This window comes from Gobius niger, assembly GCF_951799975.1.
Source record: "Gobius niger genome assembly, chromosome: 10".
Taxonomy (NCBI): Eukaryota; Metazoa; Chordata; class Actinopteri; order Gobiiformes; family Gobiidae; genus Gobius; species Gobius niger.
In genome coordinates, this window is record NC_136861.1 from 28001595 (window position 1) to 28026254 (window position 24660).

Sequence of the window (24660 nt, forward strand, 5' to 3'; positions counted from 1 at the left end):
TATTATTCAAATGAAGTTATTATTATTCATTTTTTTTACTACCGATCAAGTGGCCAATCAGTATTTTCACCTTCGTGCTTATAGTTTTACAACAGTAATAACATCTTAATACACAAAACACTATATAAAAATGTGTATGCCAAAATGTAATGTTAAAATACAAAAATATTTCATTTTAGAGGTAGATAGAATGTGCTACAGCAGGGTGATTTCACTCGGTGGCAGGGTAAGCCTCTTGTCTCTGACCGACAGCATGTTCTCCATATGCATTGCAATGACTCGGCATAGCTCCAAGCCCTAAGTGCAAGAAGTGACAGATTTCATTAAGTTACAAGTAAAAGTACAACTGACTTTTCTCATGGTCTGAAACACACACCTGCTCGAGCTGCAGCTGTGTGATCCTCTGATTCAACAGGTCTCCGATCATGATATCGACGTATGGATAACTGGAGCCCGAGGTGGGTCTCTGGGTCCGTGTTGACTGGACTTCTTTCAGAGGGAAACGCACCATAGCTTCCTATTTTCAAACACACACACATATTACTCATTATAGCTACCAAGACAACAGCACTATAACCAGTTCATCACTAATACAAAGGTAACAGCAGACCAGCAGGGGGAGACAGAGCCTTACCAACATTTTTAGGTGCAAAAACAACACAAGGACTTATAACATGTTTATACGCACATGTGTGTCTTTATGAAGAAAGTGTAGTCCATTTAGATTTATGGCCAGGATGCACGGGGCTTGGACTGCTGCAGAGCTGGAACTCTGAATGTAGAAAAATGCGGAACCAAACATGGGGAAGGCACTGATGAGGCCTGGGAATACATAATAATGGACACAGGACACGGTTTAGACAAATTAAATAGGAGATATGGAGATCTGTAGTGCGCAGTTGCAAATTTACCAAGAAATTGTGCTCGGGCCTGATGGGGGTTCAACGGCTGGACATGCTGCATGTGCTGAGTCACCATGTTCAACCAAACCTGTGACCCCTGTTTGGAGTAAAACTGTGGAGGGACAGACTCCTGCACTTCACGGCTGCAGAGAGAAAAACATATACTCTTAATTGCTCCCATTACTCCACTTTTTACATTATTTTAAGCTCTATAACATGCAAACGAACACAAACACTCTAGGTCTGTTCTTACAGGGTTGGCAGGTAGAGGGTATCTTTGGCACGATGCTGTAGCGCGGATAACCTTGCTATCTGCTGTAGATGCTGATCGCTCACTTTACCCTGAGGCACCACGCTTAACAAGGCTTTCAAGTAGTCTGGCAACACCTGAAACAACATAAAAGGTGGTGTATTTCAATAGCAAGACGATAATATAGGAAATATCCAGCATACTAAGTAAAACCTTGTGAAATGTACCTGGTTGTAGTGCATGGTGACATATAGTTCATTGTCCAACTTTAGTGGCAAACTCCATATGACTCTTCGGAACCACAGGCTGTAGTTGGCGTCCACCGTCTCCGCCTCAGTGGTAATGTCGAGGATGTACTCGCGCTTGTTTAGGGGTCTGACATTCTGACCTAGGAAGCAATGCAGTTCAATCAGAAACATCAAGACCAAGCTACCGTATTTTCCGGACTATAAGTCGCTCCGGACTATAAGTCACTCCGGAGTATAAGTTGCACCAAGCCTGGGCAATTACCTGGGCAATTACCTGGGCATGGAGGCGTAACTTCACCATCTACTACAAGTCTCTCCCAGCAGCACGTTGTTCAAGCTCTCATTTGCGAACTCCTGCCTCTAGCTGTGGCCATCTAACTTTTAGCCCGCGATTAGCTATTTTTGTTTTCTTCATAGAGTAACCTCCGCTTTTCGCCAGTCCCTCACAAGTTTCTCGCTCACTCCAAACCTTCTTTCTGCTGCTCGATAACCAATTTATAAATCTTCAGTGGTACAGGAGTAGCAGATACTGGTACACAAGCCTAGAGCGCCCTCTAGCGACTGTCAGTGTGAAAATAACAAACATGTGAAATTATATATTTTGATACATAAGTCGCACCAGAGTATAAGTAGCACCCTCAGCCATACAATGAAAAAAGGTTGACTTCTAGTCCGGGAAAAACAGTAATTATTTATGGGTTCTTTTATTTATTTATTTTTTACCTCGATGCGTGACCAAAAAGACTGCGTATTCATCCAAAGCTTCCTCCCTGTGCAGCTCCATCTCAAAACAAAGCTCCTCAATAACGTCCAAAGCGACCTGAAATGAGTTCCGTTACCAACACGAACAAAAACAAATTCATAAAAGACCTTTGATGTATCTTACAGAGCACGTCTTGATTTTTAAATGCCTCTCAATGCCACCGGGCAGCAGGAACAGCTGCCTCTTGGAGCTCCTCCCTGCCTGCAAACCCACAGAAATAAACAGAAAAAAGATCAACATCTTCATAAAAAAAGGATAAAGAAGTATTTGTCAACAACATACTCACCAGCATGGCTTTTATTTCCATGTTGTTTGGATACTGGATGCGCCCGCCGTATTGGAAAGTCCTCCGTAGATTCTGCTCGCATGCCTTTGCTATTCCTATTTAACTGAGTCACTGTTAGTGCCGTTAGTGGACTGAAACAACCTCAACAAAAATGACAAACAAATGGCACCTTGATACTGAACACCGGGGCCAGAGCACGCGTCCAGTAGAAACTTCATTAGGAATGGCTTCATGACATCAGAGCAGCGGTGGAAAGCGGTCAGGATGTAGAGCAGCCTCCATCCCCTCTGACAACTTTCCCTAAACACCCAAAGACAAGTCCGTTCGTCCAGAAACCGGGGCGGGAAGTAACTAGCCGCATTTACACAATTAACTTTTATTAGGTTTACTGTAATTTTCACTTCTCAATACTCTCATAAACATTTGGTTAATACTCATGTTCAGCTTCATGTTGACAAAAAAAAAACAACTTAAAAGGAAATATCACAATTTCAACATTTTTTTAAGGTTTGTTATATTATGTCACTGCTAAAACATTGATCACTTTGTAATGCTGAGGTACTTCAGTAGTATTTTCACTAAACCATTTTGATGATTACTTTGCTTTTTTTTCTGAGTAAAACAACAGTATTCTAACTTGAGTCAGTATTTTGTCTACACTTCCATCCTCAGCAACAGACATGATTTCTTTTTTGTCTCAGAGACTCATAATGACAAATAATCACATTTTAGATATTGTGTTTTACTGTGTGTCTTACGGTTTGGAGCTTGTGTTGGCAGTGATTTGCTTCATCACTTGGCAATAGGCTTCGTCCTTTATGAGGCCGTGGTCTCCGCTTAGCTGGTGAAATGTAATGTACCATGCATTATTATGTTTAGAAATATAATACACAGGTTTCTTACATTTAAAGGTTCTTCATGCAACTTTTCCTGCGGAAAAAAGTTGATATTTGTGCGTATTTTACCTTGTAGAGACCCAGCGGCTGTATGAGTGGTCAGAATGGCGCCTTTACTTTCCATCACAGTGGCTTCTAGGATGCTGCAGGATCAATTGTTTGGTAGGTTTTCTGGTGGGAGTGTCCATCAGCCATGAAGACCAAACAATTGATCCTGGAGTGGTGTAGAGGCCACTGTGATTAAAAGTAAATCTGCCATACTGACCACTCATACAGCCGCTGAGTCACTACAAAGTCAAATATCAACCTTTTTGCCACATAAAAGCTGCATAATGCACCTAAAGTTGATTTATATACCTTCAGTATGGTAGTGACCACGTCCTGCTCTGTCAGCCCTTTTAGCGGATAATCTCCCATGAACTTCATTATGGCTGAAAATAAAAAAAACATTTTCAAATCTCATGAAGCTATAAAAAAAATGTATATTTCTTCATTTTTGCAGTATCACTCTTCACTCACCTAAAAAGATGTCTGTGGCCACTCGGTTCATTCCACTGTCAGAGAAGTCGATCAGGGATTCGTGGATTGGGGACTAAAACGAGGGGATTACAGTTTTTATGAATGCTGGTGCTCACTGTCTGTAAGGCCATTGTTTGGTTTACCTTTGAGAACTTCACCATATCAGCTGGATCCCGAGCCTCCTTCCCTTTCTTGGCTTTCTGGTCGCTGTGAGGAGGTTTTAGCAGTTTTATATGGTAATTCATTTATAATTTCTAGGGATGTTTCGTATGTTGTGTTAGCAGTTACCCCCTGTTTCTCTGCGCCTCCCTGAAGTATCTCTTGGCAAACTCTGACATGTTGTACTGACTGCTGTGCACTGGCAGGTCATCCAGATCACTGCTTTCTCCAAATAGTTCAGCCTGAGACAGACGTATGGAGCTCATTAGGATGTAATAACGTCGCGTGAACACAAGCCATACTGTGTTTAAAAATGTGGACCTCAGTGGAGATGTCCAGCTCATGGGCCGCCACCGCTGAACCCATAGCCACGGCGACAGCAGCAGAGGCAGCGACCCGCCCCTGTCTGTCCCGGGGTTCCACCCTCTCGGGAGGGAGCACCAGGAAGTCCGGAGCCGCCACGGGACGAACATATTCACTTGGGAAAACGCCTGACTTTCCAAAGACAGCCCCGAATCTCCAGCCTGTATGCAAACGCACTACAGTTAATGAAAGGGATTCTATACTCCAAAGGTCAAAGTACAGGGCAATGTTTTCAGTTTTTTTGAACATATTTCTGCCAATCGTGCCAATATTAGTAGGGGTGATGATATCTACAGTGGGATCACATGGACCTCTTTACAAAACTGTTGCAGTTCAGCAAGATTCCTGGGTTCACTTACTTTTTCCTCCCTGTCCTGTGAATGTTTACATGTTATGGCCATTAAAAATATGACAACATGTAATTGTTTGGGTGGTATTAGTTTAAGCCAGGGGTGTCAAACTCAAATACACAGTGGGCCAAAATGTAAAACTTGAACAAAGTCGCGGGCCACCATTGAACAAATGACCCTTTTAATATGGACCCAAACAAGATTTGCTTTAACATTGAATATGGAACAAGCAACACTTATTACTATACAATATACAACTTACTAGTCCAGATATGCAAAATCTGAAGAAAAAAAATGTATAATACCGGTGGGCCAGCTCGAGTAGTCATTTGGTATAACCTCGCAGGCCAAATATATAGAGTTTGACACCTATGGTTTAAGCAGACACTGTTAATTAATTATTATGATTTTGATGAAGATCAGACCACATTTTATTACCAATTTAGGCAGAAATTAGAGAAATTCCAAAGCATTTACATACATATCATTATTATTATTACTATTATTATTATTATTATTATTATTATTATTATTATTATTATTATTATTATTATTATTATTATTATTATTATTATTACTACTATCATTATTATTATTACTATTATTATCTTCATTATTATTATTATTCACTGTATATCTACATCTACAATGACACACAGAAAAGCATGCAACGCAACATAACCATCAAATAAAAAGAAAAGCACCGCACAACAAAGCAATCCCAATCCTCCAAGCAACCCACCAAACTCAGGAGTGTCCCTCTTTAACTCCTCTAGAAGCATGACCTTCTTTCTGACTATGCAGCCATAGCATTTGCCTGAACAGACAGCGGTATAAGCACAGCGTTAAGCACAGAGGAGGTGTACTGCAGCCCAATCACAGGTGCAACAAGAGAGAGCTGCAGAGAACAGTGCGTCATACCAGAGTCGAGGCCGTTCATGTGCTGCAGTTTGATGATGTCTCCTTTGTGGAAGCTGAGGAGGCTTCTGTCTTCGGTGATGTAGTTTCTTACAGCCACCACATACTCCGAGTCCTGGCGGTAACATTAACGACAGATTTCTACTGTATTACTTGCTGTTCATATATTAAAACATGCACATTCACAGGCTGCAGACCTTCTTCAGCTCTGTGAGGAAATAGTCAATCATGTGCTTGACTTGTGGGGCTTTGGCGGAGAACAGGATCAGCTTCTCACTGGTCAAGTTGAACTCCAGCATGTTATTAGATGGAATAGATACAAACAGGATGTCCGAATAGCTGCCGAGGAAGAAAGCGCATGAGACAATAGGAGGTCAAAAGTAACACCGCTTGGTCACTTGGGGGGTAGTTCACCTGTAGGGCCGCAGCACTCGGAAGTAGTCTGGGGCGCTGGAGCTGCTCCTCACCATCTTCAACAGCTTGATGCCTTTGTGAGAGACGGCGAGCACCTGCACCCCTGTCCCTACACTGCCCTGCAACACAAAGCGAATATGAAACAACATGGGATTAGGTAAAATGACAATATGACAAAAAATGTGACAGTAAAATGAAAAAGTGATTAAGATGTGTGTTGAAAACGCAGCAACAAAGCCACAAAAACACAACAAAAATGCTACAAAAACGCAGCAAAAAGGTGGCAAAAAACTAATGACAAAGTGACAGAAAAGTGACGAAAATGCCACTGAAAAGCAACAAAAAAGCAATGAAAAGTGTCGATAATGCAAGGAAAAAGACCTGTTTAGATGAGTTTTGTAGGTCTTAGCTTTCAAATGAGGTGTTACAGGCTGTAAGCTTTTAGATTTGGTTTTAAGAGGTTAATGTCGCTTCATGTTCAAACGCAGACATGTGGTGTCTATTCTTGTCCCTCTACTCCTCCAATTGTCCCGCCTCCGTCATACTTTGTGTGACAGGAAGATTAAACCAATCACAGAACAGAGGACAGAGAATTCTCAGCAGAAGCAGATATTTACCTTCTCTGGCAATAGTTACAGATTTGAGTGTCAAAACCAATGTTAAAAAAATATAGAGCTGGCACTTATTTGGCTTCTGTTGCCATGCTGTTGCTATGCTGTGCCTGTCCTGGATAACCCTCCATTAGAATAGCCCATTAGAATATTGTATGAGGATTATTTTTGCCATGTTGTCCATCACTGTATTTTTGCACAAAGATAGGGTTTTGCGAAGACAAACTCACGGAGGCAGGAAAAAGCCGAGAGAAATAGATCTCCCAAGAGTCTTTGGCCAAAGTAACCACTTTCTTCTTCACGCCGTCGTCCTGCGTTTCAAACGACTGCTCGATCTTTTGTTCAGCTTTTGTAAATAAATGAAAAATATATATAATGTCAGTAGTAAGTGGATGCTGTAGTAGAAATTGAAAGAAAGGAACACACCAAAAAGAGCTTTCATCTTCTGCCGCTCCTCCTGGGTGATACGAATGCAGGCTTCAGAGAAAGTGTCATGAACAACCTTCACATAGATGAAAAAGCAGACTTTAAAACAGGATATTATCAACATTATGACTGAAGTTCATATTTTTTTGCGATGTAACCTGTCTGTAGAGCAGATCCAAAACAAGAGGATTGTTGAACGTCTCTTTGGGATAAAACACCTGCACATCAAAAATCAAACAGCTGTAATTCCCCCCAAAGATATAAATGAATAAAAATAAACGTGAAAAGCACCTCTTTCCTCATGTAGAGTTTCCAGGGCACGTTGGTGTAGGTGTAATACTCATCACTGGTTCGGCTGTGCAGTTGAGTCTGAATGACTTCTTCCTCGACGGGCAGCTCTCGAGAGACTGCAGATATGATGCACAAGTATAATTACATACTACTGCAAGTGTATCTATTGATTTTGGATTCGCCATGTGGTAAATGCTACGTCACCTGGAGGCGGGGCGGGGCTCACAGGTACAGTAGAGATAGTAGCAGGGTGGGCTTTGATGGATTTAGTGGCTTTCAATTCATCATCTTTACGTGGAGTCGGTGGAGTTTTTTTGGGAGTCTACGAAAAACAAAACCCAATCAATCTGGTATTGTTTGTTTGTGCGAACTAAGTGGTTAATGTGAGTAAGAACAAGACGTTACTGGTTGTGGCGGGTTTGCCATTTGGTCTTTGAGGATCTCCATGGCTTCATCGTGGGGGTCTGGCTTCTTTGCAAATGTCTTCCCTTCACTTTTTCTACAAAAAACAAAAGCAAAGACCAGTCGTTATACACAGCGATGCTAATGTGCTCGTAATGCTTTTGTGTGACTGACCCAGCGGAGGACGTGGAGCCTGCTGGCTGATGCTGTTTGATGATGTCTTTGATGTCATGGCTGGGCTCTACGCGTTCAGTGTTACTGATACTGGAGCGCACCACGTCCTCAGATGGGGGGCCACGTGTTGGACCTGAACAAAGACTGTGTTCACACAAAAGGAAAACATAAAATAATAACAAAACTAGAGTGAAGCATACTTGTCCTTCTGGAAGACGAGCCTTCAGCGTCTTTTGTCTGAAAACAAACGGCGAACTGTTCAAGTGTTGTCCTCTGTCAAAGAAAATATGTAATACAAAATATTGCTGTTTACTGACAGGGCTGGCTGCGTGGGAGCGCTGTGGAGAGTATGTGTGATGGTGCGTGGGAGGCGACTGTGGAGCCGGCGTGGAGGGGGGGAAGGATGACAACATCTGCTGCTGGATGGCAATAGCCTGCATAGTCATCTGTTGGGCCTGCAGCACACAAAAACAGCATGAAATGAGTCCAGTTAATGAATATTGCATTTGAGAAACACCTGTGTTTATGCAGGAAGAAGCAGTTAACAGGTTTGTAAAGGAAGCTGGTGGAGTTTCATATAATAGTTTAATCTCCTCCCAACCACCTTAACCGAGAGCATTTTCTCCAGTTTGGCTTTACCCAAATCTAAAAGCTTCTTGATTGAAGCTTACAGCCTCGTTTGAAAGACCTACAAAACTCATCTAAGCTTCTTCCTTGTTATGATTGTCGTTTTTGGTTGTGTTTTCCAAGTTTTTGTTGCTTATTTGACATGTTTTGGTCACGTTCTTGTATCTTGATCAGTTACATTACGCAAAGAAAAAATGGCCAAAACACAACAAAAAAGCAATGAAAACGTGACAAAAACATGACAAAAATGTAACAAAACTGTGGGAATAAACGTGACAAAAAACAAATTAATTTGTCACAAAAACGAGACCAAAAAAAGTAACAAGACATGTTAAAACCACAAAAAAAAAATACCTACAACCTGCTAAAAAAAAACTTGGAAGAAGCTTAGAAAAGTTTTGTAGGTCTTTCTTTGTTTCTTTGTCTTTTTTGTAGCTTTCAAATGAGACGTTACACTGGCTTATAGGCTGTCAGCTCCAGTCGAGCAGCTTTTAGATTCGGATAAAGAACATGTGCTCGATTAAGGCGGGGCCTAAGAGGTTAATAGTTATAATAGTTTAATACAGAGTGTTTCATGATAAAGTTGCATACCAGGATAATAGCTTGCTGGTTGATGATGGCTTGCTGTTGCTGTGTCAGCACGGCTTGTTCTGCTGAAAATAAAAAAACATTTAGAAACAAAATAACAAAATCTACAGTAGCAAGAAGAATATATAAAGTTGAATGTATAGTTATATCGTGCGTTTCTCTACTACAAGCACGTGTTTAAATCACAGAGTGTAGCCCAATCAAATTTTCAAAAAAGTTTCACATATTTCTTTTCTTGCCACTGCATTTAAAACAGTCCACTGCACAAAACAAAGTGAAATTAAAGCACATTTTGTAAAGAGTGACTTCACCACGCCTTCAGGCCAAACATGCGGGACAACCTGAGGTTTTTGTACCTGGCACACCTGTCATCACAGGCACCCCAGCAACTACAGCAGAGGAAGGGAGAGAGCCCACTCCTGACGGACCAGCACTGAAATGAGCAGCCACATCAGAGTCCGAGTCTGGGGCTTGGGCTGCAGCGCTGGAGGGTGCCCGAGTGGGCGACGAGGGAGGGGTGTCCGCAGTGACACTCCACTGACGGGGCGGCTGTGGCCGGTTGTACTGGTGGTACTGGGGCGGCTCTTGTTGCTCTTGCTGCTGTTGTTGATGATGGTATTGTTCATGGTGGTGGTGGTGGGAGGGGATTGGCATAGTTGGGATGGGTGGCATCATTCCTCCTGCCACTGGAAGCACTGGCACAGCTTGCGGAGCCACAGGCGACAACTCAACATTAGTGGTCATTTTCAAAAGGCTGACAATGGTTTTTATTGTTTTTTTGCTGGTCATTGCAAGTCGGATATTTTTTTGCCAGATCATGAGATAATAAAGAATTTTAGTGACAGTGGGTTCAGAAGGTTTTCACACCCTTTCACCATGTAGTAATCTTTATTACTATGATTATTCACAGTATTGAGGTCCTAAAACAACTGCAGCGCACTCAGAGTTGTGCAGTTTTTTAACTATTATAGAATCCAACCAGCAACAACATATTAACATCGGACTAAACATCCACTGTACATATGTTATTACCATACACCCTGCTTTTATACATTGGGTCTTTCAAATGCCAAAATGGCCGCCTCTGTTCATCTCATTGAACGTGCACAACAGGGACTAAATGAACAAATTGGAGAACTAAGCTTCAAACTTCTAGATTACTTGGAACGCTGCAGAGGAGAGTCAGAGGAGAGCATAGGAGACACATAATGACAGATCCCTATGGGCCAAGGTTAAATGAGTCATCTGTGGTTACAGTGAATGACTGCCCGTGCATTATGGATGTGGCCAGACTGCTCATTACAGCCTCTCAGCAACAGATTAACTTTGGCGAGCTGCATAACTGGCTCTTTACACCTCACATGGCTCTGCTCATCATGAATAAGCAAAAACAATAGTATCTGATGAATAAGGATAAACCACTTAGTGAAAGTAATGATCGCTAGCTGCAGCCAGGGTAAAAAAGAATAATAGAACAAGATAAATATTTCACTGCAGAAGAAAAACAATCCGAACTTACCTCCGGGGTGAATTCCTGGAGGGTACGGTCGACTACGGGCCCTGTTTCCGTCGTCCTCGTCTGTGATGCCAATGCCACCTCCGCCTTTCATTCTGGCTGACAGCGTCCCAGTTCTTTCCATGTCCTGAAGTGCACAGACATTGCTTAAATTCTTGAGCCAGCATAGTATGTTTCAATAAAAGAGATATTTGCATTGGTAAGAACTGACAAGAAGCGAAAACAACCCGGGATAAGCAACTTTTTCACGTATTTTGCCAAAACCACAAAAAGTATAACATCAATAGAAGTGATCAAACGCGCCAAAGCAATACTTACAAAACACCCGTATAGATGTGGTGTCATTTCATATCAAACGTCCTCAAAGCAGGTCCATAAAAAACAAATGGCGATCGTCCCTTACTCGTGTCCCTCATATTTGTTCAATTTAAAAGACTCATACATGCTGCCTGCTGTCCAAGCACACTATGAAGCTTGGTAACCCGATCATCCTTCAAACTGGCTGATAATGTCTGCTCCATTCATTCGCCAATGCAGAGGGGGTCACGTGGTCAACCCGTCTTTCATCTCTTTACTCCATTCACGTCCAGGGAGCTCAAGTGGAGTTGGACAAAAGCGCCGCCTGCCAAAACACTAGCGCTCAAAACGAAAGCTAATCTGGGAATCAACTGTTGTCAAAGCAAATAAGCAATTTTGTCTTTGAGATGAGAGTGTATTACGACGTGGAAAGTTACCTGCTAGAGGTCGACAGAAATGGGCTTTACTCAGGCCGATGTCGATTTTTGTATATTTTGATTGGCCATGTGCACTGGTCCTATTTTTGGCCAATTTTTAAAAATGTCTCGTCTATAATCCTCTGTATGATGCTTCTAAACTGTAAAATCTGTCAGTGTTGCCGTGACAGCAGGGGGCGCTTTATTAGGGGCGTAGGGCAGATTTATTCAGGACATTCATGCTTAGTAGATACTTCAGAGGAAGCTCATTTGAAAGACAAAAATCAGCAGATTCCAAAACAAAAAACCGAAAGACTCTATATCTATCTCCATCTGTAAGGTTAATTTTAAAGACTGTCTGGACTTTTCCAATGCAATAAGAAAAGGAAAGACTCTATAACATTCGGTTCCGGAGATATCGGCCTTTTATTGCCGTGGCATCGGCCAATATTGCAAAATACCCAGATATCGGCTAGTCGATATATCAGTCACTACTACCTACCTTTCATACAAGGTAGGTAACAATAAGTCTAAGTTTAGATTGTGTACTCACTGTGCTGCTGTCCGACAGAACAGGGTCAAACAGAGAGTCCAGGTAACGGTCCATCCCTCTTTGCGTCTGACCATCACTGAAGCCGTCAGATTCTGCTGGGAAACAACATACTGTAGTTCTCAATTGTTTGGGAATTAGAGGGAATCTGTCTATTTCATTTGGTCTATAATGATTATAAATAAGAAGTGCCCTGAGAAACCACAAATGAAAAAAGCTTCCTAAAAAGATTTTGTTTTGGGGCTACATCACTAGGAATCAGACTGAACGTGCAAAGTACCATGGCTAAAGTAGCCATCAGAGTCAGGCAGGCTACGGGCTGGTCTGCTCCCACCTTGAGGCAGGACAGGGGACATTTCCTCATCTGAGTCGAAGCCACTGCCAACCATAGCACTAAAAAGTGAAAACAAAAAAAGTATTTACACATGTACACTACTGGTGAAAAGTTTGGAAACACTTTTTTCAAGTATATAGATGATATAGATTTGTTTGAGTATGATTCGAGTGTTTTCTGCGCTTACAGGCCGGCGTTTGCTCTGATTTTCGCTGGGTCGTCTGTGCTGATGATGAAGTAACTCTTTTGTTTTGGAAAGTGAGAGGGGAGCTCGAGGTCTGCGATCAGGTCCATCACATAATCGTGTCCGGCCAGCTCTACCCACTGACTCTGCTCCTTCATCAGGACGGAGCTCCCCTTCCACCACTCAGACACCCCTCTGCGACCAAACAATAGATATAGATCCATTCTGACTTATAGATGTGACAATGAAGAAAGGATATGTGGCACCTGTGTTTAAGGATGTCACCCGCCAAGTCCTCCCCATTGGTCCAGGAGTGTACGGGACATAAGAACGACCCTCCTGAGACAAAGACGAGTGCAGAATGTTGGAAAAGTCATGCAGAGTTGAGCATTTTTGAATGTTTTGACTTGTGCAGTTTAAAAGCAACGGGCCCCACATCACCTGATCCTGACAAGGAAATAAATAATCAATGACTGCAGGGAAACTGACACCCACCATAAGTGCTTGCGGCAAACCGAGCACAGAAGGTGGAAAAGCCTGTTTACAAAATATGATAGGACGAAATGAACTTAACACTGCATCTCCATTGTTTCTTTGCAAAGTAATTGACACTCGCGACACCTTTTAGGGCAACATAAATTATAATGGCTTTTTCCACATTGGCCGCGCGGCTCACCGTCAAAACAGTGCACGTGTAACGCCAGGTTGGCCTTCTTCCTGTTGGCCGTCCATTCCAGCAGGGACAGAGGATAGGTGCGGGCGGTTTCCGTGCCGTCGCCGGAGCTTAACTGCGTCTTCTGGCTGCCCTGGATCAGCCGGTGCTGCAGCATGGCCTGGTGCCCGGCTGGGGCGTGGTCAGAAACAAACCTGAGGGTGACAAAAAGTGAATAAGTGGGTTCCTTAAAAGTCTCTGTATCAGGGGAATTTATCACAACATTTATGAACGTTCAAAAACAGTCCAAAAGATTATGATTGGAGTGCAACAGGTGTGCAGTTGTTGTGTATTACTTAACCTCTTAACTCCCACCTGAACCGAGCACAGTTTCTCCAGCTTTACCCCAATCCAAAAGCTTCTGGAAAAAAGGTGTGAAAATAGCAACAAAACTGAGACGAAAACAAGGATGAAAATGTGAAAAAAGTGAGAAAAAATTGACGAAAAAGTGACAAAAAAATTACAAAAAATGTATAAAAAATGACAAAAATTGACAAAAAATTGACAAAAAAGTGAGAAAAATTTGACGAAAAATTGAAAAAAAAATGGACGAAAAAGTGACAAAAAAGTGATACGAATTTGACAAAAAAATGTGAATAATTTGACGAAAAAATGACAAAAAAGTCACGAAAATTTGACAAAAATGAGATGACTGCCCAACAAAAAAAGTGATGAAAAAAAATCTGATGATGTGAGGAAAAAGATCAATTTAGTTTTGTAGGTCTTAGCTTTCAAATGAGGTGTTACACAGGCCTACAGGATTTGGGTTCAGGCGGGAGTTAAGAGGTTAAAGCTGCATTATGCAACTTTTTATGTGAAAAAAAAATGACTTGCATAATTACGTGCGTAATTGACCTTTATGTGACCCAATGGCTCCATGGGTGGGTATTATGGCGCTTTTACTTTCCATCACAGAGGCCAAAAATGTGACAACAAAAGCGATGAAAGTGCAACAAAAAAGTGACAAAATGAGATGGAAAAACGGCAACTGGAGGAAGAAGATCATTTTAGATCAGTTTCGTAGGTCTCAGCTTTCAAATGAGGCGTCACCCTGGCCTATGAGGTAACGCCTCGTTTAAGCTCCAGTCCAGAAGCTTTTAGATTTGGGTAAAGAATGTGCTTGGTTCAGGTGGGGTTTAAGAGGTTATGTCACATACAAGTTATCTGTACTGAGATGTTTTGCTTCTCATCTGACACGTGTCCTCAATCCAACTGTTCATTTCTTGTTTTCTAATGTTTGTTCTGACAACATTTTAATGTGTTTGAAGCTGGAAAAATAAGTATGTAAGTAATATGTAAGTGAAAAGTCAAAGCATAGTGATGGAACAGGGGTAGAGTGCGGGTCAGAATGCTATAAGGCAGAATCAAATTTGTGAAAATGTGGGTGATTTTTGGTTATTATTTGTGTCATTACTGAGCCTATCACAAAAAGAAAGAAATTACATCAAGTTCAATGTCTTCTCTGTCAGCAGAAATGAAATAATATCCGTTTATATTCTATCGTTTATTTCTGGTTCAAACTGCCCTTATATGCTGTTCGAGTCAGGAGGGGTGTTATGTATTATGTAATTATGTAATAACTGTTCAAAATGTGACACAATTGTTACTTCATTGTGTATTAAAACAGCATTTTGCAACCATAAGCTTCATTTTGTAATATAATCGGTCACAAGACACTTTCAAGCAGTTCGTAAAACGCATTGTTAAATAATTCATTCATCATTTATAAAACATGTGCACAGTTTACTAACCATTATTCATATCAATAAGCATCTCAACTATAGTAACAATGTCCGTCCAGTCTGTTTAAGGCGAGAGACGAGTCAGAAATGGTTAGAGTTAATGAATATCCTACTTGAGAAGGTACTTGTCCATCTTGGCTGAAGGGGTGAAGCTACACACACATCCCAGCAGCAGCAGCCAGCCTCGCTCCGCGTTGTCAGGGTTCATGTTCCTCCAGACCTGATTGACCACCTGAGCAAAGATCTCGTCTCGAAGTCCGGACAAGACGAGGCCTCTCTGGATGATGTAGTTCCCAAACATATTCTCCTGGGCTCCGTTCAAATGAGGATCCCCCATGAATCTTAAAACCTGCGAACATATGTAGAGATAAAAGAAGAAACGTACAATGAAGCACCCGCTCACAATGCTAACAGCTTAAATCTCTGATGGCTCCAAAGTGTTGATGTTTAAGTTAGAATAAACACCAATAATGTACCATAATAAAGAGCTGCAGAGCTTCCTCTTTAAGGTCTTCTTCAACTCGGGTTAAAGATGTTTCTAATGGAGTCATCAACATGCCAAACTTTGGATGCTAAAGTAGGACACATTAACATGTTACACAAAGAGCAGAAAGCTTTGTTCACTAATGTCTCACAGCTCCTTACCTTAAAGTGAATCTGTACGTAGCGATAAAAGGGGAAGTTATTGATGTCCAAAGGCAGAGTGAGCTGAGTTTGTTCCTGGATATGAGGTGCCTGAAGAAGAGCCAGACAGTCTGAGTGCAACTCCCTTCTGGCTGGAAGCAAAACAGAAATAAAGCAGAATTAGCAAAAACATTACATTTAACAATGTTAAAGGGATGTTTCAGGACTTTTGACATAGGGCCTCATTTCCTAATTATCCAGAGTGTTGTTGTTTCTGGATTTTTTATTTTTATTTTTTTAATTCATGCAGTCCTTATATTTGAAGAGGTGCTAGGCTAGTGCTAGGCTAGTGCTAGGCTAGCGCATGTCTATGGTAACTAGTAGCCTGCATTAAAAAACGGTCTGACCCAAGCACAGTGCACCTGAGGCAAATCACTTATAACACCAGACTACCCATATATATGTCTGTGTTGACTGAAACATTTTTTTTAAATAACCATTTTGCATTTAAAATAACTTATATTAGAGCAGTATCAGCTTCCTGGTTGTAAGCTACGCAGCGGTGGAGTGATCTGCTAGGTTCCGGATCTAGTTGTTTGCCTATGTCCGGCATTACTACATGTGGAATTCACAAAGGAGCTTTCTACAAATCAGATATGGCAATGTTTGGAGGACTACCCGATGATTTTGAAGAGGTTTTTAATGCAGGCTACTAGTTACCAATGATATGTACTAGCCTCGCACTAGCCTAACACCACTAAACTCTTCAACATAAGGACTGCGTGAGTAAAAAAAATGTCCAGAAATCAACAACACTCTGGATAACTAGGAAATTAGGCCTGATGTCAAAAATCCTGAAATATCCCTTTGAATGTAAATGATTATGTGGTCTAGAAACATGAAGTGCTTCAAAGTTGAATATGTTGAACAGATTACTGCATTAGTACATGCGTGTACATTAACCTCCTGCTGTCTGCAGCAGAGTGCCCAGCTCTGCAGGAATCACCAGATGCGTGACATTGACCACCTCACGTTTGGTCAGCTCCTAAAAGATAATATTGTTCAAAAGATGAGCCAGAACTCATCTTTGGTGATTCAAAATGTGATGATCTTTTTACCAATTCCATTCTCCGTCGCTGCTCTTCTGCCCTCCTTTTGGCCTCAAACCTTCTCTGAAAATAGACAAAGAGTACAACCAGTTCACTCAAACTGTGTGTAACACGTCATCTTAAATCATGATAAATGATGATCTTCATACGAACCTTGATGTACTGTTTGCGATTCACGTACATATGAACTAGCGAGCGAAAACGTACCAGGTTTTCTCTCATTTTCATGTAGCGCTTCCTAGAAACAAAACCACGATACACATAAATTAAGCAAAAAATAACATGTCTTATAAACATACATTATATTACACTTAATTAACAACCAATAAAAAGACTTTGCTGAACCTGCAATGCGTAATAATTGAGTCAAAGTGAGCAGGGACACACCTGGCCAGGTAGCCTCTGCATCGGGCCTGAAGCCGGATCATCTTTTTGCGAAACTCAATGAAGCGTTTCCGGACAAAGAACATGCGAGCGTAGCGCTGCAGCGTGAGAGCAGCGAGCTGTCGAGCTCGCTCTCGCTTACACTCCAACAGCTGGTAAATGTCCTCTTTCAGGAAGATCTAGAGACACAAGTCTAGCAAATGTTAGACATGAATAAAATGATGATAAATACATACAAATATTTTTAAATTACTTTCTTGCCTTTGTGACTCCCACATGGAACGTTCCCGGTCGGAGTGGGCTAAGTTTGCTCAGCATTATCACACAGTTCTCTCCACTGGCTTCAGGAATCTGATGCACCCCCACCAGCGACTTGTACCTTTAAACACACATCCTTAGCATGAACTTGGATACAGAGTGGAAAATACCACCACACACATGAATAATACCTAAACAAGAAGATATGGAAGTGCATTCGGATGGGATAGCCCTCTCTCCGGATCCGGATCGTCTCCAGGACACCAGAATGTCGAAGCTGGTGGCTGACCAGTTCATCCTCAAACACATTTGGTTCCTACAAAAACGCAGATGAGCGAACCAGCAAACAAGTCGAATGAACTAACAGAATGTGTCCCGACCTTCAGATTATTTGGCTTGATGCAGCGCACAAAAAATGGATTGCACCTGAACAATGAAAGCGATACATTTAAACACACATTCGACTACAAGGAGACACCAGCCGTTTCTCTACCTCTCCATCTTCTCCACCAGCTCCAGAAGTGACTGCTGAAACTTGCTGCTCACTGTGGAGGCTTGGTATTTGCGGGTCACAGTGCTGCTCTTCCTCTTGTGACCCTTTTGTTGACCAATGAAGTCCAGGTGCGCCACGAAGATGTTGGACACCATCTGTGGAGGGACATTCATACTATATTGAGATCCTTCAGTCATTATATTTGTTAAATCACTTTGTACCGCACTAATGTTGACCCTAATGTTTACCTTGTTCTTGCTTTGAATGAACAGGTCGAGAACATCTTGCCGGACCTGGTCATAGTTTTTATCTAGAAACTTATGAACCTGAATGACAAAGTGTGTACTTATTAAATACTGAAACAAAAACACAGACCATCCAAAGGCATTGAGTAATATGAAGTGAAAGACACATACCTGATAGGTGACCCGACCTGCGTAATGCTTGATGCCAAACTCCGGAGACGGCATTTTTGGCTTTATATACCGTGGATTCTGGACGTGGTGATAGTGACATTTTTGCAGAAAGGTGTGGTCTGTTGCCTGAGAAGCACATTTGAATTCATTAAGATGCACAAAACATAAGAACTTTCGTGTATTTACCTGGGGGAAATTATTTTGGTCATCTAAAATCCTCAGTATCCCATGAGGCTTTGCGGCGATGAGATCGATGCAGGGCTGGTTGTCACTGAATGGGATGTCTTGCCAAGGAACTTGTTCCCTGCTGTACTCCTCCTGGGGTAATTATAACAGAATATTCTCCTCATGTCACAGTAAATAACCTCTTAACTAAGTGCTTTATCTAAGTGCTTTATCCAAATCTAAAAGGCCAGTGTAATGCCTCATTTGAAAGCTAAGACCTACAAAACTCGTCTAAACAGATAAGTTTCCTTGTGTTGTTGCCTCGTTGCCTTTTTCATTGCTTCTTTTGTCACTTTTCTGTTACTCTTTTGAGGCTTTTTTGTTGTGTTTTCATCACATATTTTTGTCACTTCTCCATCATTTCTTGGTCACTTTTCTGTTACTCTTCTGTTGCGTTGTTGTCGCTATTTTACTTTTATCAAGACGTTTTTAGATTTGGGTAAAGCCACTAGTGACTAATGAAATAGTACTAATATTAGTGCGTATTTAACCTTTTTAGAGCCGTGGGAACACACTCAGGTTAGGGGGTGCTGAGGAATAGAGCTAATTACTTGCAGTGCGCAAATCATCCACCAGGGGGAGCTGCATCACTCTCAGCACCCTGGCTTCCCACAGCCTTGAACCTTTTAGTCGCCCAGAGGCTGTAATGGACAGTAAGCATGGAGCCTTATGTTTCATCCATGGAGAAAAAAAACTACCAAAAACAATACAAGAGCATGTTAGAGGCCACTGTGATAGAAAGTAAAGGCGTCATGCTAGCCACCCATACAGCCGCTGGATCACTGAAAGGTCAAAAACGCACTAATATCGAGTCCCTCCCCATTAGTTCTACAATGCATGTTTAATGCGTGGCTTCTTAGCTTACCTGTTCCTCTCTGAAAATGATCCGGTTGAAGAAAAATTGCATACACTCATTTGCATAATTGATACAGAGCTGTTCAAAGCTGTTGAAGGCCAAGTCCTGTTTTCAAGATTAGAAGCATTAGAAATGATTGTAGCGAATTATGTTCATTGATATAAAGTGAATAAAGGCACCTCAAAGCCGTATATGTCCAGGATGGAGATGGACAGGGTGTGCTGACGGGGGTACACCTGAGAGTTGATCTTCTCTGTTATCCAGTGGAAGAGCAGCGAGTAAAGGATCTTGGCAACTGCATCTCTAGGAACCAAGGAGAGAAGCTCAGTTATAAATAGCGAGAAATAAGTGTTTAATTCTACCCATGCTTATTGTCTGTCACCTGGCATCAATAGCACTTTCTACAGTGAGTGGAGTGAAAATCCTGTCTCTTATCGTGTCCTGTGAAAAAATATGTTGAAAATAGAAAAAAAGAGGAGTGGTGCATAGCTTCTATTAGACTCTAAATATCAGATACGAACCGTTACTTTGTATGTGATGGCTTTCTGGAGTCCCTCCGGAGATATCTGCAGAAGCTCAGACACCACTCTGATCTCTTGTGCACTGATCACTGTCGCCACCTCCTGGCCATCAGCCTACAGCGCACCAGTTAAAAGGGTGCTATTTAAACAAAGACATTTTTTTTATAAACAGACACAAGTCAAAGACATCAGTTACCTCATGTCTTTGAAAGAAGATGTTTCCCAGGTGCAGGATAGAGGCCAGAACTCTGAAGATTGAAGACTGGTCTTCAGGAGCAAAGTGAAGGATCTCCATGGCAGTAGTAAGTCGGCGGTAATCCTCTGTATCATTTTTCCCCGATATCCCACAATCCCCTCCCTTTATGAGAGGGACACTACAGACTTTAGAGCATTGATCATAAACAAACATACACATTTGTTTAGGCCTACCTGATTGAGGTAATAGTACGTCTCAGCACCCTGTAGGTAGTACGCTCGCTTTTGCTGTGACGGAAGACCTGCCAACATCTCGTAGAAGATGTGATAGTTCCTCTCATCTTTGGCCTTGATGGGGACATGACACTTTATGTCTACATGCAACAGTTGCATGAGTGTCGTTATTCATTATGCTGGTAACTTACCTGAAAGACAATACGAGACTTCTCCAGCAGATACTGAGAGGTTATGGCACCACTGATCACTCCACTAGATTCAGACAATAAAGGACGCTTACAGCAAAATGTCAACGAATGACACCAAAACGTTGTAATTTCACACTTACTTTTCTAAAAACATTTCAATGTATTTTCCAAAGCGACTTGAATTATCATTTCGCACAGTTTTGGCATTTCCAAAGGATTCCATCAGGGGGGCTGCCTCAAGTATCTATCGGGAAAAGGAAGATCATTGTATTTAACATGAATTATGTTCAAGTTCGACTAAGACTAAGTTTTGCTGCTGATTTAAAGGAAAATCATCCACTAAAAATGGCAAATGTAGAACATAATTGATGATTAAAGCTATTCATTCATATTTCATTTACAAAGCGATTAAAAACAGACAAATCAAACCAATCAATTAGTCTCTAAACACTATTTGTAAAAGAGGCACAAGTCATGCAAAGGGACCACACTACCTCAATCTTCAAAGAGAATCGGGTGTAAAGCAAAACAGAAAATGTACATGATACTATGAGTTATGATGTGTTTACATTTGCAAAGGCTAATGTATAATGTAATGTATAAAGTGTGTTCTCACCTGTTGTGCAACATTGCTTGTGTGTTGAATTGCTGCAAGGTACCGAAGTACCAGTTTGGTCGCCTCGGTTTTGCCAGAGCCGCTCTCTCCACTAAACAGTGACATAAAAATGAATCATTAAGGATTATATTACAATGAACGATCAGTTTTAATTTCAAAGTTGGAAAGTTTAATTCACATTCATACACATGCACTCATTGATTTGGTCTAAAAAACAAACGTCACAGCCTTTTGCATTGTGAGACACACTTGTAGTATGCTGTCATCGGCTTAACACTAAGGACCATCATTATGTAAGCATGAGGGGTGGGGCTGCATGGGTGTTTAAGGGCATTGGCACCTCTACACATTACAGTGTCAGGTTTCAGCTCACGGGCTGCTTGGCTAAAAAATGGGCCATTCTTGGTTACTGTACACCAGACCTCAGTTACCCCTTGACATGCACTCGTTGCCACATGCACACAGCACACACATGATAGAAAGATGATCTGCTACTGCCCTAGACTGCGTTGGGCTTTCCTTACAGGGCTGTGCGAACAGGGCATGTGGAGGTACGTTTGTGGTCTAATTGGAACAAGGCGTGTTTGTGTTCAGTGCAGGTGCTGTATGTATATGATTACACCTAAGTGCCTCTCCAGCATATTTGCTTACAGTTTCTACATGCTTGTGTGGGTTACTGGATCAAGAGATCAGTTTTGACAGAGGCCTGATAGACACCGTGGCAGGAGTGAGAGATGACTCTGTATTAAGTTTGCTGGCAAGTAAACCACAGACAGAAACTCATGAATTTGCAAAGACAAAGTCAACTGGAGATGGAAAACGTCCTGAGTTTCTTTCACATGTCAACACCAAGGTTAACCCATGAAGTACAGTGTGCTGGCTTTATCTCCAAACGCCAACAGAAGCACTGAACTTTGAAGCAGGACTTTAAGTAGAAATGCAATTTCATGAGCTTCACATGAAGTATACAATTCACAACAAAATAAAAATCAATCAAATTAACATTACCTGATTATTATGACCTGGTTGTGATTGGCATCCATCAGCTTGGAATAAGCAGCATTTGCTATGGCAAACAAATGCCTGCAAACAAGTAAAAAATAAATACAGAAATACAGAAATACAGAAATACAGAAATTACTTTATCTTTGTAAAATGTCTTACTTAAAAACAGACTATTGTTATTGATCAAGAGTAAAAATTAGACTTACGGAGGGCTCTCCCCAAGAGCATGGCCCTTGTAAAGTAGCACTATGTCAGTCCCATAGATGTTATACATCTTATAGGGGTTCACCGACACCAATATACTTCCAATGTATGTCTGAAAAAGTTAAAAATAATTATCCATTATATTTTCAAAGAAATGTACCTATGTACATACATAAATGAGCTCCCTCTGAAATCTTGTCCTTATGTTCAGCAGAACTGCACCTTCTTGCATCTCCCTGAAAAGGACATTAAAACAACATATTAATAGAAAGCTGACACAGATTTGACCAATGTGGTTCTTTTAAAGCTTTTGAAATAATCAAATGTGTGATGCAGATATCTAGGTGTTCATTCAGGTGTGAGAGCGAGGGCCAAGAAAACCAACTTACTCAAGTTGTGTCATATCCTCCACACCATCTTCCTCTCTTTTTTGCCGCTGAGTCACTGTTGGCAAGCTTCGGATAGAGTACATCTGTGAAACAAACACCGAGTAAACAATATACATTTTCATAGATATGTCAGCTTTATTTCAGTTCGTCCATGCATTTCATTTCATTTCTCAGAGTTCACCAAAATATACTTTCCAGGAATGTCTGCCAATGTAGGATTACAAACATAAGTCGCCTATAACAAAGTCAATACCGCAGTGTCCTAAAAAATAGATTTTTTCTTGTTTCCACAACAAACAAACACAAAACATGATTAACTCATTTTGTTTACCTTATCATACCAGTTCCCCTGCGGTTCTCCCTCCCTGTTCAGATTCCACTGTCCTTGGTCCTGCCCCATTTGTCCTTGTCCTCTGAGGTGGTGAGGGACCAGCAGCTCCCCATCTCCATACGCAGACCACTCGTCTTGCATTTCGAGCCCTTCCATTCCTGGACCATGAGCCCAGTGCTGTCCAGGCTCAGTTCCTTGAACATTTGGAGACACTATGGCATATGAAGGCAGGCGATACGAGGCTCCCCGGAGAGCATTGTTCTGTAGGGCGCCTGAGAAGTTAAATGTGCGGGGTTCTGGGGTACTTGGAGCACCTAGCCTGGACATTATGTTGCCGTCAGGTAGGCGATATTTAGCTTGACGAAGGTTTGGGTTTTTTGACAGAGCATTTGACAGGTCAAAGGAACGGGATTCAGACGACTGCTGCCTTGGATTCACTAGGGACCCATCTGGAAGGCGGTAGGAGGCTGAGCGCAGATTCTGATTGCGTAGGGCATTTGAAAGAGCAAGAGATTGTGGCCCAGATGTGTCACGAGAACCAGGTTGCCTCAGGAGTGAAGTGTTTGGAAGTCGGTAAGATGCCCCTTGGAGGCTAGTGTTATTAAGTAAGGAGCCGGAAAGCATTGGCCCTGAGGGAGGAGAGGGAGTTTGGTTTCGAGGGAACAATGATGAAGCACCAGGGAGCTGCATCTTTGCCATACGCAGATTAGCATTCATTAAGGCACCTGATAACCCAGCAGAAGATGCCGTACTCTGAGGAGCGGGATTCTCAACCCCTGGACGAGAGAACAATGATGAAGCTCCAGGGAGCTGCATCTTTGCCATACGCAGATTAGAATTCATTAAGGCACCTGATAACCCAGGGGAAGATACAGTACTCTGAGGAGTGGGATTCTCAACCCCTGGACGAGAGAATAATGATGACGCACCAGGAAGCTGCATTTTTGCCATACGCATGTTAGCATTCATTAAGGCTCCTGATAACCCAGGGGAAGGTACAGGACTTGGTGGAGTGGGATTCTGAACCCCTGGACGAGAGAATAATGATGACGCACCAGGAAGCTGCATTTTTGACATACGCATGTTAGCATTCATTAAGGCCCCTGATAACCCAGCGGAAGGTACAGGACTCGGTGGAGTGGGATTCTGAACCCCTGGACGAGAGAATAATGATGACGCACCAGGAAGCTGCATTTTTGACATACGCATGTTAGCATTCATTAAGGCACCTGATAACCCAGCGGAAGATACAGGACTCTGAGGAGTGGGATTCTCACCCCCTGGACGAGTTAGTATGGAACCATCTGGTAATCGGTAAGAGGCCATTCGTAGGTTAGAAGTGAGCATAGAAGAGGACAGCATGGGAGAGGAGGGATTGACAGGCTGGGGCTCATTTCGGCTGACTAGAGTTCCATCCGGGAGACGATATGCTGCTTGACGTACATTGGGGTTGAGCATTGCAGAGGAAAGCATTGGTGACATAGGAGAAGGAGTGGGTGCAGGCTCTGTTCTAGTAACCAGTGATCCATTGGGCAAACGGTATGTGGCCTGACGCAAGCTGGGGTTAAGCATGGCAGATGACAGCATAGGAGAGGAGAATGGTGAAGGACCTGGAGAAGGTGCAGCAGGAGTTGCAGCAGTGCTCTGGGGCATTCTTAAAGCACCACTTGG

General features: G+C 42.0%; 1 protein-coding gene across 1 annotated transcript; it reads right to left on the reverse strand.

Moving 5' to 3' along the window:
- Positions 1–59: 59 nt before the first annotated feature.
- On the reverse strand, positions 60–23210 carry myo15aa (myosin XVAa). Its single transcript, XM_079564005.1, has 64 exons — positions 22990–23210; positions 22659–22741; positions 22442–22505; positions 22272–22381; positions 22069–22143; positions 21061–21151; positions 20585–20688; positions 20445–20508; positions 20254–20367; positions 20021–20182; positions 19825–19938; positions 19686–19744; positions 19483–19606; positions 19313–19408; positions 18409–18540; positions 18223–18348; positions 18055–18132; positions 17807–17961; positions 17694–17739; positions 17505–17629; positions 17317–17434; positions 17059–17234; positions 16825–16909; positions 16681–16734; positions 16526–16607; positions 15584–15714; positions 15415–15510; positions 15052–15287; positions 13161–13351; positions 12751–12823; positions 12488–12679; positions 12247–12359; positions 11970–12061; positions 10707–10830; positions 9191–9252; positions 8290–8427; positions 8173–8209; positions 7973–8105; positions 7802–7889; positions 7601–7718; positions 7397–7512; positions 7264–7323; positions 7106–7181; positions 6910–7025; positions 6069–6187; positions 5852–5993; positions 5658–5769; positions 5479–5553; positions 4345–4547; positions 4153–4265; positions 4008–4071; positions 3865–3937; positions 3703–3776; positions 3208–3290; positions 2619–2749; positions 2450–2544; positions 2287–2364; positions 2124–2220; positions 1380–1540; positions 1156–1289; positions 912–1045; positions 689–822; positions 377–517; positions 60–297 (listed from the first exon to the last, which is right to left on the reverse strand). Exons 1-64 carry the CDS (start codon positions 23143–23145, stop codon positions 196–198), a joined length of 7050 nt encoding a protein of 2349 aa, XP_079420131.1. The 5' UTR covers positions 23146–23210; the 3' UTR covers positions 60–195.
- Between the last annotated feature and the right edge of the window lie 1450 nt (positions 23211–24660).